At 42.0% G+C, this 18,766-nt stretch overlaps 1 protein-coding gene across 3 annotated transcripts in view; it reads left to right on the top strand.

The window, feature by feature from the left end:
• The window catches only part of FAM184B (family with sequence similarity 184 member B), a 130,525-nt gene that overhangs the window by 94,683 nt on the left and 17,076 nt on the right, over window positions 1–18,766 (top strand). For all 3 annotated transcript variants that reach the window (XM_073574654.1, XM_073574653.1, XM_073574652.1), the window contains exons 8-9: window positions 2,914–2,992; window positions 13,017–13,192. In XM_073574654.1, the coding sequence (XP_073430755.1) occupies window positions 2,914–2,992; window positions 13,017–13,192 (255 nt within the window). The remainder of the gene's footprint in view (window positions 1–2,913; window positions 2,993–13,016; window positions 13,193–18,766) is intronic.

The following is an 18,766-nucleotide window of genomic DNA, read 5'->3' as shown; positions in this document are numbered from 1 at the left end:
TACGGAATCTGATTGCGAGGGACAATTTGAGACTGAGACCAAAGTTGATGTAAATAAGTATATTTCACAAGAGTGACAAAACTAAACAGAGCACTTCCTGCAACTGTAACAGAAACACAGCGCAATATGAAATGATGCAGGTAAAGCGAAACAGGCTGAGCACTTCCTGCAGTTGTAAAGAAAACACAGCACGATGTGGAATGATATAAGTAAAGCAAAACTGTCAGTACACTTTCTGCACTTATAATGAAAACTCAGCACAATATGGAAATGTCCTAAGTGACTGAAAAGCAGGGTAAGACCGCTAATAAGAACCTGTCCAACAGTGCTAATACGCAAGTGCGCATGAGGCACTACAGTCATGGCCAAAAGTTTTGAGAATGACACAAATATTATATTTTCACATGATTTGCTGCCCTCTGGTTTTTATGTGTGTTTGTCAGATGTTTTTAATCACATACAGAAATATAATTGCAATCATATTATGAGTAGCAAAAGGTTATATTGACAGTTAGAATGAGTTAATGCAGCAAGTCAATATTTGCAGTGTTGACCCTTCTTCTTCAGGACCTCAGCAATTCTCCCTGGCATGCTCTCAATCAACTTCTGGATCAAATCCTGACTGATAGCAGTCCATTCTTGCAAAATCAATGCTTTTATTTTGTCTGAATTTGAAGGTTTTTGTTTATCCACCCTTCTCTTGATGATTGACCACAAGTTCTCAATGGGATTAAGATCTGTGGAGTTTCCAGGCCATGGTCCCAAAATCTCTGTTTTGTTTCCTGAGCCATTTAGTTATCACCTTTGCTTTATGGCAAGGTGCTCCATCATGTTGAAAAAGGCATTGTTGATCGCCAAACTGCTCTTGGACGGTTGGAAGAAGTTGCTCTTGGAGGACATTCTGGTACCATTCTTTATTCATGGCTATGTTTTTAGGCAAGACTGAGAGAGAGCCCATTCCCTTGGCTGAGAAGCAACCCCACACATGAATGGTTTCAGGATGCTTGACAGTTGGCATGAGACAAGACTGGTGGTAGCGCTCACCTGGTCTTCTCCGAATAAGCCGTTTTCCAGATGTCCCAAACAATCGAAAAGGGGATTCATCAGAGAAAATGACTTTACCCCAGTCCTCAGCAGTCCACTCCCTGTACCTCTTGCAGAATATCAGTCTGTCCATGATGTTTTTCCTGGAGAGAAGTGGCTTCTTTGCTGCCCTCCTTGAGACCAGGCCTTGCTCCAAGAGTCTCCGCCTCACAGCGCATGCAGATGCACTCACACCTGCCTGCTGCCATTCCTGAGCAAGGTCTGCACTGCTGGTAGCCCGATCCCGCAGCTGAAACACTTTTAAGAGATGGTCCTGGCGCTTGCTGGTCTTTCTTGGGCGCCCTGGAGCCTTTTTGGCGACAAGGGAACCTCTCTTCTTGAAGTTCTTGATGATGCGATAGATTGTTGACTGAGGTGCAATCTTTCTAGCTGCGATACTCTTCCCTTTTAGGCCATTTTTGTGCAGTGCAATGATGACTGCACGTGTTTCTTTAGAGATAACCATGGTTAACAGAAGAGAAGCAATGATGCCAAGCACCAGCCTCCTTTTAAAGTGTCCAGTGGTGTCATTCTTACTTAATCATGACAGATTGATCTCCAGCCCTGTCCTCATCAACACCCACACCTGTGTTAATGGAGCAATCACTGAAACGATGTTAGCTGGTCCTTTTAAGGCAGGGCTGCAATGATGTTGAAATGTGTTTTGGGGGATAAAGTTCATTTTCTAGGCAAATATTGACTTTGCAAGTAATTGCTGTTAAGCTGATCACTCTTTATAACATTCTGGAGTATATGCAAATTGCCATTAGAAAAAATGAAGCAGTAGACTTTGTAAAAATTAATATTTGTGTCATTCTCAAAACTTTTGGCCATGACTGTACATAGGAGTCCAGCAGCAGATATGTGAGCAAATACACCGCATTAATGAGGCAGTCTCATGATGTAATGAATCAGCACACACACAGCACTAGAGTGGAGAAGTCCAGCAAATATAAGGGGAAAATGCACACGGTACTCAAACGTAGAAGTCCAGCATAATACAGGAGTGGCAGAAACAGGAGAAGGTCGCTATATGTACCTTTAGGGCTGAAAGTCCTGCACAAGTCCAGCAACGCAGCCCAAACAGACACAGACCTAAAGGAGATGGCAAAGTCAGGATTCCTTACTGGCCACAGAAGTTCCAAGGGTGATTCGCTCCACACCAGCAGTCCCAGACAGTAGCTGAGCACAGAAGGGCTGTAGGTAGCAGAACGTAGAGAGGTAGAGCACCGAGTAACGAGCAGTAGCCGCAGCAGCAGGGAGTCCACTAGCAGATGGGCAGGAGCTCAGGAGCAAGACAGCAACATAATACTCAGGCACAGGAGAGCACATGACCCGGACTTAAAGGGAATCTGTCACCTATTTTTTGGGCTATGAGATGCGGCCACCGGCATCAAGGGCTTATCTACAGCATTCTGAAATGTTGGTTTTAGTAAATCCAAATCCCGGTAATATACCAATTCTGTCATTTTTTTCTTCAATTTCTGCTATGCCTTCTAGAAATGTATGAGTAAATTTACAACCGGGCTTTATTAGTTGGGGCTGGTCCATATATACTGTCAAGTCAGTGTTGACTTGTAGGGACACACCACTTTGAAAAGCAACATGGTAACACCCAGTTGTCAGTTAATCTATACATTTACGAGTATAAGGAATAATATGATAACAGCACAATGCGGACTTATGAGAAATGATGAAGAAGATTAAGAGCAATTATGTAAACGGGTAATTAAAATATTAGTAAAGATGAGAGATCTTCTCTTTAGTGGTAATAACATGTCATGTGGATTTTGATAATTAACACAGGTTTATGACTTCTGTCCTTTTCAGATGTGAATGTGACTGTCATTCCTACTTAGCTACATCTTCAGAAACACAGGAGTTTTTAGAAAATCCATCTGGACAACAGGTAGTTTCTTGTATTGTTATTGCTCTGACCATGGTATAATAGAACTACAATGTTTAGGTGGTGTGTTATTATCAATAATTTTACTCTCGCTGTACTTCAAGCAATTCTTAGCTGGAAGAATTATTAGTCAACTTTTTATCCTCTGGGGATTTAATTCTCTTAAGTTGGAAAAAAGCAACATTATAAATGCCATCCAGTTTGACTTATAGGGATTTTCTCAAATTGTCCCTTGAGAAGCTCAGAGCTATGTAGTTTCCTTACTGCCTGGTTTCTGGCAGGGAGGACTCTCCTCCTTGAGGAACAGTTCTGGTGAATAGCAGAGCTGTAGTACTAGTAGAACTAAAAAGCTCAGCACAAGTTCTACTATAACACATTCACATATCAGCGGTTCATTCTGGAGTGTACACTGCTATCACCGTATTTATACATAGAGAAAACAAGGCATTTGAACAAGCACACATCTCCGGTCAAGCAAGACCAGAGAGCTGAGATTAGCAGATCTGCTGTGAAATCTGTGGGGCTGGTGATTCTTAACTTCATCTGTTCAGAAAAAGAGAAGGAATGTGTGTGCATGTGGGGGGATTGGCAGATAACTGTGCATAGAAATCAAAGGGCTGGAGATAGGTGACTGGTATGTTAAGAGGTACTCCTCTCCTGGAATGTAACTACTGTGCACTCTCAGCCAGGATCTGTAGGCCGAGCTCCATGGAAACCAACTGTACACTATAAAAGATAAAAGCAGTTATTCCAGGAGAATGATAGCAGATAGAAAAAGCATGAGAGTTGCAAACTGTATTTTATTTTCACACTGTCCAACTAATTAAAGTAAAATAAGAACGTGAGAATACCGCTTTAACAGGGTTGTCCAGGCAATTCTTTGTTCCTACCTACAAAGAATGGAGAGGTCTGTAATTTTTACTGTAGGTACCCTTCAACTGTGAGAGACAGAATCTAAGAATAAAAAAAACCCCAGAAAATCACATTGTATGATTTTTAAATAATTAAATTGCATTTTATTGCATGAAATAAGTATTTGATCATCTACCAACCAGCGGTAATTCTGGATCTCACAAGCCTGTTAGTTTTTCTTTAAGAAGTCTTCATACTTTGCACTCATTACATGTATTAATTGTACCTGTTTGAACTCGTCACCCATATAAAAGACACCTGTCTACACACTCAATTAATCACACTCCAACCTCTCCATCATGGCCAAGACCAAAGAGCTGTCTAAGGACACCAGGGACAAAATTGTAGATCTGCACAAGGCTGAGATGGGCTACAGGACAACAAGCTTGGTGACAAAAGCTTGATGAGAAGGCAACCACTGTTGGCACAATTATTATAAAATGGGGGAAACACAAAATTACTGTCAACCTTCCTCAGTTTGGGGCTCAATGCAAGATCTCACCTTGTAGGGTAAGGATTATTCTGATAAAGGTCAGGAATAATCACAGAAACACAAGGGAGGACCTGGTCAATGACCTGAAGAGAGCTGGGACCACAATCTCAAACATTACCATTAGAAACACATTACGCCTTCATTGAATAAAATCCTGCAGGGCGTGTAAGGACCCCATGATCACTCCATCACATGTCCAGGTCGTCCGTTTGAAGTTCACCAATGACCATCTGGATGATCCAGAGGAGGCATGTGAGAAGGTCATGTGGTCAGATGAGACCAAAATAGAACTTTTTGGTATCAACTCCACTTGCCGTGTTTGGAGGAAGAAGAAGGATGAGTACAACCTAAGAACACCGTCCCAACCATGAAGTATAATGAGGGAAACATCATAGTTTGGGGGTGCCTTTGTGCAAATGGGGCAGGACGACTGCACCGTATTGAAGAAAGGATGGATGGGTCATGTGTCGTGAGATTTTGGCCAGCAGCCTCCTTCTCTAAGTTAGACCATTGAAGATGGGTCGTGGCTGGGTCTTCCAGGATGAAAATGACTAAGGAGTGGCTTCGTAAGAAGCATTTCAAGGTCCTGGAGTGGCCTAGCCAGTCTCCAGATCTGAACCCAATGGAAAATCTTTGGAGGAAACTAAAAATAAATGTTGCCCACCGACAGTCCCGAAACATGAAAGATCTGGAGAAGATCTGTATGGAGAATTGGGCCAAAATCCCTGCTGCAGTGTGTGCAAACTTGGTCAAGAGCTACAGGAAATGTCTGACCTCTGTAATTGCAAAGAAAAATTTCTGAACCAAATATTAAGTTCTATTGGATCAAATATTTATTTCATGCAATAAAATTCAAATTAATTATCTAAAAATCATACAATGTGATTTTCTGGATTTTTTTTAAGATCCTGTTTTTCACAGTTGAAGTGTACCTACGATAAAAATTACAGACCTCTCCATTTTTTGTAGGTGGTTAAAATTTGCAAATTCATCATTGTATCAAATACTTATTTTCCCCACTGTACCTGGTATCTGCTTTAGCTCCGTAAACGATGACTGCACCATTCAACCAGTCACAAGACCATTGCAGCTGGTAATAGGTTGCAGCAGTTAGATGACTTGAACTCCGTGTCTCAAAAAAAATCTTACGATGTGCAGTTCAAGTAAAATGACAGCTGTAGACTATCACAAGTCACATCAGTCCTGTGGTTAACTGAACCTAGAAGTCATTGGATCCATTGCCAGCACAGACCACAGAGTGACTTATGCTGAATCAAGGAGGATGACAGCATGTGAATATGATTTATTTTGCTATTTTTACAAAATCCAACCCCCAGGTAACAAGCACCTTTTGCCTTGAAAGTCTCTTCAATGGGTATATGAAACTTAAAAAGTGATAGCAAATTTCTAGGTTATACAGCGCCTTGGAAAAGTAGTCATACCCCGTGAGCTTTTCCACATTTTTTCATGTTACACCTACAAATTTAAAAGGATTTTATTCTGAATTAATGTGATATACCAACACAAATTATCAAGTATTTATGAAGTCTAAAAGAAACGATACATGGTTTTCTAATTATTTTAAAAATATAAATCTGAAAATTGTGATGTGTACTTGTATTCAGCCTCCTGGAGTCTGGTACACCTAAATAAAATCTTGAGTGGCCAATTGTCTGCAGAAGTCACATAATAAGTAATCCACCTATGTGTAATCTATTCTCAGTACAATTACAGCTGACCTGTGAAGGCCTCAGAGAACATTACAGGTCAAACAGCATCATGAAAACCAAGGAACACACCAGACAGGTCAGGGATAAAGTTGTGGAGAAGAGTAAAGTAGAGTTAGGTTATAAGAAAAATAGCCCAAGCTCTGAACATTTCATGGAGAACAGTTTAATCCATCATCCAAAAATGAAAGGAGTATAGCACAACTGCAAACCTACCAAGACATGGTCATCCACCTAAAGTGACATCCCAAGCAAGGAGAGCACTAATTAGATCAGCAGCCAAAAGGCCCATGGTCACTTTGGAGGAGCAGTAGAGATCCAGAGCTCAGGTGGGAGAATCTGTTCACACCACAATTATTAGTTGTATACTCCACAAATCTGGCCTTCATGGAAAAGTAGCAAAAGGTAGCATTTTTAAAATGAAGCCATAAGAAGTCCTGTTTGCAGATTGCAAAAAGCCATATAGAGAACACAGCTAGCATGTGGAAGGAGGTGCTCTGTTCAGATAAGACCAAAGTAGAACTTTTTGGGCTAAATGTAAAATGCTGTATGTGGCAGAAAACCAACACTGCACGTCACCCTGAAAACACCATACCCGCCATTAGACACGGTGGTGGAAGCATCATGTTGTGGGAAAGCTTTTTTCCAGCAGGGAAAGGGAAGCCGGTAAGAGTTGATGGGAAGATGTATGGAGCTAATTACAGTTAAATCCTGGAGGAAAACCTGATAGAGGCTTCGGAGCACTTGAGACTGGGGCATAGATTCACCTTCCAGCAGGACAACAACCCTAAACATACTGCCAGAGCTATAATGGAGCTATAATGGAGTGGTTTAGATCAGAGCATATTCATGTAGTTGGATGGCCCTGTCACAGTCCAGACCTAAATCCCATTGAGAAATTGTGGCAAGATTTGAAAATTGCTGTTCAGACTTCAAATAAGAATGGGAAACAATTTCAGCCCCTAAATGTTGAAATCTGGTAGTGACATACCACAAAAGACTTGCTGCCTGGAATTGCAATAAAAGATGGTCTTACAAAGTATTGATCGGCTGAATACAAATGTGCGTCACCATATTAAGATTTATTTTTTTAAAATATTCAAAAAGCCATGTATCATTCATTTCCTTTACACTTCACAAATATTTGCTACTTTGTGTTGCTAGATAATCCAAAAAAACTCATTTGTGGGTGTAATGGGAAAAACTGTGGAAAAGTTCACGAGGTGTGAATACTTTTTTAGGCATTGCACCATCACTTTATGATATTGTAGTCTGAACCTTTGATTTCACTGATTTCTAAGAATTAATGGGTTACAAAACAGATATTGCACTGCTTCATCTTTACTGTTTTTCCAAGCACGGTGGTACCCTGACCACTTGATATTGGGAATTGTGTAGTCAAGAGCACAAATAAATCATGCCGGTTCCTGATCCTTGCAAAACTGGTTGGGTGGCCAGAGGCACCACCTGTGCACTAAAAATAAAAAGAGGTTTTCCAGGCACGCAGGGTATTAAATCATTGTAACGCCTATTAAAAAAGAAAAAACTTCTTATTTTATTTACTGTTAACATTTTGGTCTATCACATGCAGTAATGTAACCTCCAGTTCCTTACTACAGTGGCATGTAAAGATTGGGCTCAGTTAAAGATGACACGTTTCCTTTGTATTTTAGGCAAAAAAAAAATCTCGCAAATTGACATTTTATAAATTGCAAAAAGGAAAATGGGCTGATGCAAAAGTTTGGGCACCCTTGGAGATTTGTGTGCTCACACAACTTTGACCAAGGTTTCAGACCTTAATTAGCCTGTTAGGGTTATGGCTTGTTCACTATCACCATTAGGAAAGGCTAGGTGATGCAAATTTCCCAGCTTTATAAATACCCAGCCTCCTCTAATAATAATAATAATCTTTATTTTTATATAGCGCTAACATATTCCACAGCGCTTTACAGTTTGCACACATTATCATCACTGTCCCCGATGGGGTTCACAATCTAGATTCCCTATCAGTATGTCTTTGGAATGTGGGAGGAAACCGGGGTACCCGGAGGAAACCCACACAAACACGGGGAGAACATACAAACTCCTTGCAGATGTTGTCCTTGGTGGGATTCGAACCCAGGACTCCAGCGCTGCAAGGCTGCAGCGCTAACCACTGAGCCACCGTGCTGCCCCTAATCTCTAATAAAAAAAAATTGTTTATTTTTGGCGATCCTTGTTTTGTGTGCATATACTTCCCATTGCTGCGATGGATAGATATCAAAAAAAAAAAAAAAAAACCACACAGGAACAGCACGCCGTTTTTAGGTTTGCTTTTTGAATCGAACCGTCGCACCCATGGGCTAAATAAGACAGCTCTAATTCACTCTAAAGACAGTGTGCTGTTCCTGTTTTTTGGATTCCTGCATTTCAAGGTTTGGTGTTTGCCTGTGGGAGCTTTGCATCCAGACTCTATTGTCTTTTTATTGTGCTGCTCTAATTTTCCTTTTCATAGATAGATATACATCTAAGGCTAGCTCCTCTAACCTTTTGCCAAAAACAGCAGCCATGGGTTCTTCTAAGCAGCTTCCCAGCACTCTGAAAATGGTGGAGGCCCTCAAAGCAGGAGAAGGCTATAAGAAGATAGCAAAGTATTTTCAGGTTGCCCTTTCCTCAGTTTGAAATGTAATTAAGAAAAGGCAGTTAACATGAACAGTGGAGGCATGATAAGGTCTGGAAGTAGAGCAATGTTTCAAAGACAGCTGCTCGTAGGATTGCTAGAGAGGCAAATCAGAACCCCCGCTTGACTGCAAAAGACCTTCAGAAAGATATATCAGATTCTGGAGTTGTGGTGCATTGTTCTACTGTTCAGAGACACCTTTACAAATATAGCCTTCATGGGAGAGTCATCAGAAGGAAACCTCTCCTACGTCCTCACCATAAAATCCAGCGTCAGAAGTATGCAAAAGAACATCTAAACAAGCCTGACATATTTTGGAAACAAGTCCTGTGGACCAATGAGGTTAAAATAGAACTGTTTGTCCACAATGATCAAAGGTATGTACGGAGAAAAAGTGCACAGAATTTCAGGAAAAGAACATTTCGCCAACCATTAAGCAATGGGGTGGCTCAATCATGCTTTGGGTTTGTGTTGCAAACAGTGGCACGGGGAACATTTCACTGGTAGAATGCTGTGCTGATCTGGACCTAAGCAGTGATAGAACTGCGAACAACTCAAAATTACAGTGTGAACATAGGCAAAGCCTTGTTATTGTCACAATCCATTTTTGAATCGATGTCAGATCTGGATCCTCATATATAACCTTTCTTCCTTTCAGGCCATCGGGGGGTTAATGTCAGTTTTTGCCCCCTGGTGGCCGCTGGTGTTACTACAACTTTAGTCAGTCTGCTGGTGGGTTTTCCCTCCCCCGGTAGCTGCTGGTGTTACAGCATTGTGATTAATTATCTATGCAGGTGGAAACCACTCCCACCTTCCTATGTAAGCTCACCAGGTGCACCAGCTAACTGTTGGTGATACTCTTCCTTTTGTTACCAACCGTGGTGAAGACTGGACCTACCTAGTGCAGTGGTGGTTCAGCTTATCAGGAGCTAGCTGTGTGCAGTGGAGCTGCAGCTGAATGCTGATCTGGAGCCTTACTCTGCTGCTTGGTGCATTGCAGGTTCCACGTCTCCTGTCCCCCCCCCCGCCCCATGACAGTTATCGCTTAGAACCTTACATTATATGGATATTTTTAGACACCTATTATAGTTAATGTTAAAGTTTAGACATGTATAACAATGTAGCTAGCCTAAAAAATGACTTGTACCGCACAACTCAGAATAAGTTTGCTGCATATAATACATTGCAGATAGTCGAAGAATTAATTGACATCTGTAACTGGGGTAATTGAAAAGGTTACGAGTTCCTGCTGTCTCCGGGCTCACTGCGCCGCACTGTGAACATTGTGACATTAAATTATAATTGCCAATCAGATTTAATATGCAGAGACTTGCAGTGATATTTACACAGATCCCTGGAACATTCCGTGCTCAGAAGGAGAACTGTTTTCAATTAGAGGAACTAACGGTAACTAATAGCAAATACAATTCTGAGAAATGTCATATGTTTCTTTGTCTTTCATTATTTTTTTTTACATACAAATTTATCAAAATGCCCAAAATTTTGGATAAACTGAAAAATGTGGTTATGGATATTTTCAGTATTTGTACTAAATTTAAAGCAATGCAGAAATAGTCAGTTATTCTACGATCAAACACCAGCGACAACCACCAGGTGGCGCTTGTGAGCTTTCTATTTACCGGTAATTAAATTCACCTCCGTTCATACTGTTGTTTTTTTTTTTTATACTTCTGTACAATTAATCAAAACTGATTTATGGACCATGAAAGTAAATATTATCCTGACTAGATTGATAAAAAAAGGAATATATGCCATAAGACGTAACAATATTGTCATAGGGCAATTATGATAATGTCTGTAAAGCGCTGTGGAATTAATGGCGCTATATAAGTGGGTAAAATAAATAAATAACAAAAAAATAATATATGTCATAAAATTATTTCATCACACCTGCGAGACAATATGAAGTGGCCAAGGAAACCATCAGTATGGCGATGGGTGCAAATGAATTAAAGTTAATATTCAACAGTGTGAAAAATTTAGATGTATTTAAATGGGTTTTGAAGTTTTTTTTTACATTGTCATTTTTGGGAAGAAAATGAATTTATTTTCCAACTAGATATCTCAAATATAATAAAAAATAAAAATAAAAAAACATGTAATAATATAATAATATTGATGGAATAGTAACCGTAATCTTAATTTTGGATAAATTAAAAAAAAAAAAATCTGTACTTTGATATTCTCAGTATAGTACAATTAAAACAATGCAGAATTTACCAGAGATGACCACTAGGCGGCGATTATGAGGTTTGTATGTAAGTCATTTGAGCTTGGTTAGTGTTTAGGGCTGGGATTAGACCGAGTGGGTTCCTGGGCAGAACTTGGGGCCCCAATATGCTAACATATTTCACCATCACACGGAAACATTTCTGGTGCTTCTAAACTGCTGATTTCAGATCGTTAACTGATTTTTAAGCTGGTTTAGATGATTCACTCACCCGACAATCAGGGATTTTGCTTGTGTGATTGTCCACGTTTCCATTAATCAGGAACAAGTATTCCCTGGAAGAGTCGTCTGTTTTGCCCTCATTTTTAAATATGGATGCTGTAGCTCCTCCACCCTGTTGAACGCTATATATCCCACCTAGGACAACATCTGCAAGGAGCTGTGATCCCATGCTGTCCTGTCTGTATCCTCTCTTTTGCTTCCTCCCCTGCCCAGGAGCTGTGGTATGATCAGACCAGGTTCCTGCACAGTCAGACACAGCCATTACACAGTACACAGCAGGGTACATTTATAAGATATTCTCAGCACAGGAACATTTTATTTAACACATTCAATAGTGGAAATTATTATTATTCCAAGATCTGTTGCTTAAAATATACCTTTATTCGTGGAGCAACCCTTTAAGTGTCTGTGAAGAGGGGGTAAAACGTTACAGGTTCAATAATATTAGGAGTGGATTGATATAAAGGAATATAAACAAATGTCTATATGAGTTTGCATTTAATGAAATAGATTTGTTACTCTGTAACTTGTAAGATAGAAAAATAAATGGTAATATAAACCTAGCCTTGCCATCATATTTTCAATCCTGATATTTTTAATTTGATTTTATAATTGTATCTAACTGGGTAACTTAATGTACCTTAATTTAATTTATTATATTTATAGAATGAAAAAAAAAATGTTTACTCCAAGCAAAAAATAACAGTGGACAAAAGAAAAAAACTATTTAAATAAAAAACAAAAAATTAATACCACTCATGACTAAAAGAGTAGGAGCAAGTTCTGTCACATGACTAATGATTAGTGATGGGTGAACCCGAACAGTAAAGTTCGGGGTCCTTTATGGGCACCTAGTGTCTGTGCAAGGACCCCGAACACAGAATTCTCCCTAAAGTCTGTGTTACTGTTCAGGTTCGGAAGCCCGACCAAAGCTTGTTGAAAGGCTGCAGCCCTCAGCTCTCTGCTTTATCTTAGCTGTCAAAAATAGAGAGGCTCCCATGCCATTTAAAAAAAAATATTTAAATAATTTAAAAAAATGTCTTGGGAGTCCCCCTATTTTTTGATAACCAGCCTAGCTAAAGCAGACAGTGGGGGGTTGGTATTGTCAGAGTGGGAAGGTCCATGGATATTTGGTCCTCCCCAGACTAAAAATACCAGTCTGCAGCCAACCAGAAAAGGCACATTCATTGGACAGTGGCAGCCATCAGCCATCGCTTGACTGGTTGGTAACCTTTTCACCGGCCATCACAGATGACGTCAGTAAGGTCACACGGAAGACAGCGTGTGAACCGTCGAATGTACAGTCCCCCCATTCAATTGCATAGGGTTTGGGTTTGGGATCAAGTTCGGGTACCATTCTGGTACGAGAACCAAACATTTTTATAAAGTTCGGCCAGACCTGAACATTCACGGATCTGTCCATCCCTACTAATGATTAGTTGCCCACATAACTTCACTGTTTATCAAATTTCTCATGATGTCATTAAACTTAACACTCAACACACTATTTCATCACACCTAACTGACAACAAGGAGTGACCGGCGTGGCGATGGGTGGGGTTCAGAAGGTGAGCATGTAATTTTATTGTTATTTTCTTGCTTTTTAACTTTGTTTACATTTATTTCATTTTTTTTTCTATTAAAGATATGTCCATAGCTTGCAAGTAATTTAAGGTGATCTCTCTATATTATACTATGGTGTGAAGAAATTAGGTATATCCACAAAGTTTTTAACTTTTTTTATTTACTTTTGTCATCTGTAGGTAGAAAATTCCCACAACCAGTTCAAAAAATTAAGTACGAAGTTGGAAAAGTTTGAAAAGGAGATGTCCAGACTGGAACAGGAAAATGCAGTCTTAAGGGGTTCGGTAGAACTTCTTAGCAAGGAGGTTACCATATCACAACAAGAAGCTTTGGAGCTGAATGAAGAGCAAACCAGGTGCAGTAAAAACAACACTAACAGTAGAAACAATGCTGGTCCTTATGGGGCCTACATGTGACTTGATGTTTTGAAGGAAAAGTCGTCACATTAATGATAATATGTCCACCATGGTGCTAAAAAACTGCCTACTTGACAAGCAGCAAATAATGCAGAATATCCACTTGTTGCTGGGTATCCCTGAGGAAAGGGAACCAACGTTTCCGAAACGTGTTGTTAGGAAGTTTGGCCTGTTCTGTGAACCCTACTGGAAATGTGACGTCACGCTACGCCTTGCTACAACGGTAGAACACCGTCACCACTGCTCATTCATTAGCTCTCCCTCTGTCTGCGCTATTATAATAATAATAATAATAATAATAATAATAATAATAATAATAATATATAAGGTTAATTGGTTAATAACCTGTCTATTTCCATTAGCGCAGATATACATTTTTGCTTTTTTGTTTGGAAGTTATCTCCTATCATTACAGGGAATCTGTCACCACTTTTTTTCGCATATCATGTAAACATATCATTCAGTTCAGTGTCACCTATGCATTATAGCAGTACTTTTGATACCGCCTGACTCCCTACCTCTGATCAATAAATACCGTTTATATTCCTCCTGCGGTGTATGTAAATCTGCTCGGTCCAGCCCGATGGGCGATGCTTTTTGTCCGTCTCCCCCCCTCCTGTCTTGCTTTACTCATTTCTTTCTTGTGATTCCTGCGTTCGAGTACTGATACCGCGCGTGCGCAATCAATTGGCCTTTCACACTTGTGCAGTATGCTTTGCCCAACAGTGGGCAAAACATAAAATCAGTATTGCGCAGGCGCTGGCATACGCCATTACGTTCTATGGCCCAGAAGTATTGCGATGTGTGAGGGAACACACAATTTGCATCGCAAAGTGGTGACAGATTCCCTTTAAGATAAGGGATAATTTCTCGATTACTGAGGCACAATCGCTGGGATCCCCACTATTCCTGAGAATCAGAGACCCATGGGAATGGAACGGTGGTCAATCATGCGCACCTCCGTTCTATTCATTTTTAATGGGAGTGTGAAGACTAGCCAAACTTAGTGCTCAGCTATCTCCAGGGCTCCGTAAATAGAGTGGAGATATGCAGGATTGGCTGGTTCTTGGAAATGGTGGGGATCCGCATTCATCTAAAAGTTATTCCCTATCCAGTTGATAGGATCTATCTTCCAAACTTAGTACAACACCTTTAATAAAATTGCAGTCTTCAATTTTAATTCTTTCATTTATTTGCATTCTCAATTTGCTGCCTGATCAAAGTTTCAAATGTTCTTCTTGTGGGATTGTCTCTTCCAGTAATATAGGCTGGATGTGATGTCTGTGTATATTTAGGATTGCTGCTGTCTTCATTAGTTCATGTACCTGCACAGCTCTAATCTAATATATAAAGATCAATGTGTGTGGGTGTGTATGTTTGTATGTATGTATGTATGTGTGTATGTCCGGGATTGGCATCTGCACCATCGCAGCTACAGCCACAAAATTTTGCACAGTCACACGTCTGGACCCCAAGAGCGTCCTAGGCTATGTTGTGAGGCGAAATTTTAACCCCACATGTTCCAATTCACCAAACAATTTTGCCTATTATTATCATTTTTATGGTGTTATCGTCCTTCTGTAAAGCTGTCACGTGCCCCGTCCTGTGTGACACGGCCCGCAGGCCAGTAACTGAAACAACAGGATGCGGCACGTGTAATTGCCCAGTGTGACGCGGCCCGCAGGCCGGTAACTTATACAACAAGACAAAGGGGGATAGGGAAACATTTACAACTGAGGGCCCTGCAATAGGGAACGGGGAACGTGGAGACCTCTTATACTCCCCTGAGTCAGTGTCCCTAACGCTCCTAACGTTCCCTATGCCGGTTCTGCCCCGGGCGCCGCTCAGGAACCTGTAGCCCTGGCACACCCTACACCTATCCCTTGCTAGGGGGCTGGGTGGTGCAGGCACTGGCCCCACCGCTGCACTAACAGCAATATGAGGAAAAGTGACAAACAAGGAAACACTTAGCTTTGCTCTGATGCACTTGCTCCTGGCAACAGAGACCAACACCTGAGTGCATCTTCCTCCACCGTGTCCAACACCTGGGTGCAGCTTTACAGCAACAGCGTCCAGCACTGAGTGCCACCTTGGAGCAACAGAGTCCAGCACCTGAGTGCAGCTGTCCAGCAACCGAGTCCAGCAAACTGAGTGCAGCTCTCAGTAACAGAGTCAGCAAACTGAGTGCAACTCTACACCATAGCTGCCACTCCACCAAGCTTTGCAGGAATTCTTCACTGAAAACATTGCTGCCACTCCACCATGATTTACACGAACTCCTCGCTGACACCATGGCTGCCACTCCAGGACTCTGAATGAGCCGCTCTGGACTCTCCTCCAGCTCCCCATCCAGCTTCTTCCTTCACCCAGGATGGTTGGAAAGCCCAACAATAATAATATCACCAACGTGAGTGAGCACTACTGATACACCCTTATAGAGCAAACACACCTGTTAGTGATTCCCGTGCACTTACTCTAACCACCACCGGGGGGCAAACTATCTCTAAAAACACCAGTGCAATGACTATACTGGCCACCGGGGCAAAACTGTCTATAAGCACAAGTGCAATGACCATACTGGCCATCGGGGACAAAACCAACCCTGAGCAAAACAGCTCACAGGAAAAAAAAAGTTACTTGTGCATTTAATCTGTCAGATTCACCCTGGATCATGACAGTACCCTCCCCTTAATGAGGGGCCTCTGGACCCTCAAGACCACTCCTCATCAGGGAACCACCTACAGCGGGGACGCCCAGATCCAGAGTTCACCCCAACCACTACCTGACTCTTCAGGTTAATGACAAACGCACCGCTGGTATTGGCAATATAAGTTCTGGAGGCACCACACATGTCCAAAGCGCCAACCTGGGGAATGAGTTATATATGTGTATGCTTGATATGAGCTGGTAAGACTCCACAGCACACTTCCACAGGATGTTTTTTGGTGGCCACCCATACATGCTCGTTCACACACAGGTCCGGACCTGAACGTTTATTGCCACACATTCGTTTGTCAATATTCCGTGAACTCTCTCTGGGATTGACAACAGAGGCGTCCCCCTGTGTCACCACACTCACACCCCCGCACTCCACCAAGGGGTACACCACCCCCCAACCCTTTCCACCACGAGGTCTGCGCCTCCAGGGTTGGCTAATGGCAAGGGTAGAGACTTGCCCCTACACCCCCGCAGCACACCTGCTGCTCACACCGGAGAGGGAGGGGCCTGGGATATGGAGGAAAAATACACTCCCTGGTTGCCTTCCTCCACACGACCAGGAGGGGGGCGGCTTCTTCGGTGGTATGGAAGATTTGGCGTGAGCCCCGCGGACCATATCACCAGTCTGCTCACTACCGGGACGTACCCCTTCACCTCGGGGAACCCCATACAGCACCATGGGGACACCAACTCCACCCACCCGTCTGGGTGCGTCTGCCTATATGAGCAAGTCCCACTCCCCAGCAGCGACTCTAGGGGGCTCCATTGCCAGCCGCAATTTCGTTTTCTGGTTGAGTCAGAGGGAAGGCCCCAGACCCTGATTACTGCTGCTGGAACTGCTTACACACCATGCAGCTCCTCATTCACCTCAGCGAGGCCCAGCAGCTCACAGGTCTGAACATGGCCCGAGGCTCACCAGAAAAAAAATGTATGGGTTGGTGATAATGTCACGTGCCCCGGCCTGCTGGCCGTGTCACACTGGATGGGGCATGTGACAAAAGCTGGAAATAACACAATTTATTACCGTGCCAACACAGACCACCCTCTGACACAGACTGCAGGGGAGCCCAGTATCACACAGGATAGGATTAGATACATGGCTCAGCAGTCAGTATCACACAGGATAGGATTAGATACACAGCTCAGCAGTCAGTATCACACAGGATAGGACTAGATACACAGCTCAGCAGTCAGTATCACACAGGATAGGATTAGATACACGGCTCAGCAGTCAGTATCACACAGGATAGGATTAGTTACACGGCTGAGCAGTCAGTAACACACAGGATAGGATTAGATACACGGCTCAGCAGTCAGTATCACACAGGATAGGGTTGGATACATGGCTCAGCAGACGGTATCACACGGGATAGGATTAGATACACGGCTCAGCAGTCAGTATCACACAGGATAGGATTAGATACACGGCTCAGCAGTCAGTATCACACAGGATAGGATTAGATACACAGCTCAGCAGTCAGTATCACACAGGAGAGAATTAGACACATGGCTCAGCAGTCCGTATCACACAGGATAGGATTAGATACACAGCTGAGCAGTCAGTATCACACAGGATAGGATTATATACACAGCTCAGCACACAGTATCACACAGATTAGTATTAGATACATGGCTCAGCAGACAGTATCATACAGAATAGAATTAGATACACGGCTCTGCAGTCAGTATCACACAGGATAGGATTAGATACATGGCTCAGGAATCAGTAACACACATGATAGGATTAGATACATGGCTCAGCAGTCAGTATCACACAGGATAGGGTTAGATACATGGCTCAGCAGATGGTATCACACAGGATAGGATTAGATATACAGCTGAGCAGTCAGTAACACACAGGATAGGATTAGATACACAGCTCAGCAGAAAGTATCACACAGGAGAGGATTAGGTACACAGCTCAGCAGGCATTATCACACAGGATAGGGTTGGATACACAGCTCAGAAACAGGATGTGCCAAAGGAGAGGACATATTCATTCCATGAAATCCACTCATTCCATCTGATTTGTTTTTTGATTTTAAACGCCTCCAGTTTCCAGTTCAACTGCTATTTGCAATGTCCATTAACAATGCTCAGGGACAGTCCTTGAAAGTAGTAGGGATCGATTTGCAATCTCCATGCTTTTCTCATGGTCAACTTTACGTGGTCTGTTCAAGAGTTGGAACTGCCAAAAATCTGTTCATCTTTGCACCGAAAGGAAAAACCAAAAATCTTGAATGAGTTGAAAATAAAATACTATCAATACTTTGGTAATCATTTAATTAATTTGTGTTGCAAATTTTTAGTGTTGAATATATGATGTGAAATGTTTTTATGTGCAATATAATCATTATAATTTGTTATAACTAATCACAGTTGGTTACTATGCCCAGGCAACGCCGGGCTCTTCAGCTAGTACTTATAATAATTTATTTTCCTCTATATGTGCTTTACTCCTCAACTATCGTTTTTTTCTGCTCACCTTGATACAAAGAATTCACAGGGCCCCATTACAAAAGTTCTAATTGAGCATCCCACTCATTGCCCACTCTCCCCCACAAAAAAAAAATATTCGTTGGAGTAGACAGGGTCATTGCACACATTATAATGCCACCACAGTGCCCCCAAAACAGTAACCAGTATGATTCCCCAGTGTCCCCTACAAGTCACCAAAGTTCCTTCACACACATTATGAGGACCTCACAATGACCCTTGCCCCATTTTATTTGACCCACAACTCCCCCTTGCAGTATGAGTCCTGCCACAGTGTCATAGTCGCCACAGTCCTCCCC

Source organism: Dendrobates tinctorius, unplaced genomic scaffold (genome assembly GCF_039654945.1).
Source record: "Dendrobates tinctorius isolate UK_male_01 unplaced genomic scaffold, ASM3965494v1 ptg000039l, whole genome shotgun sequence".
In the NCBI taxonomy this organism is placed as follows: Eukaryota; Metazoa; Chordata; class Amphibia; order Anura; family Dendrobatidae; genus Dendrobates; species Dendrobates tinctorius.
Note: the sequence above shows the minus strand (reverse complement) of the source record. Positions and strands in the feature narration are given on the sequence as shown.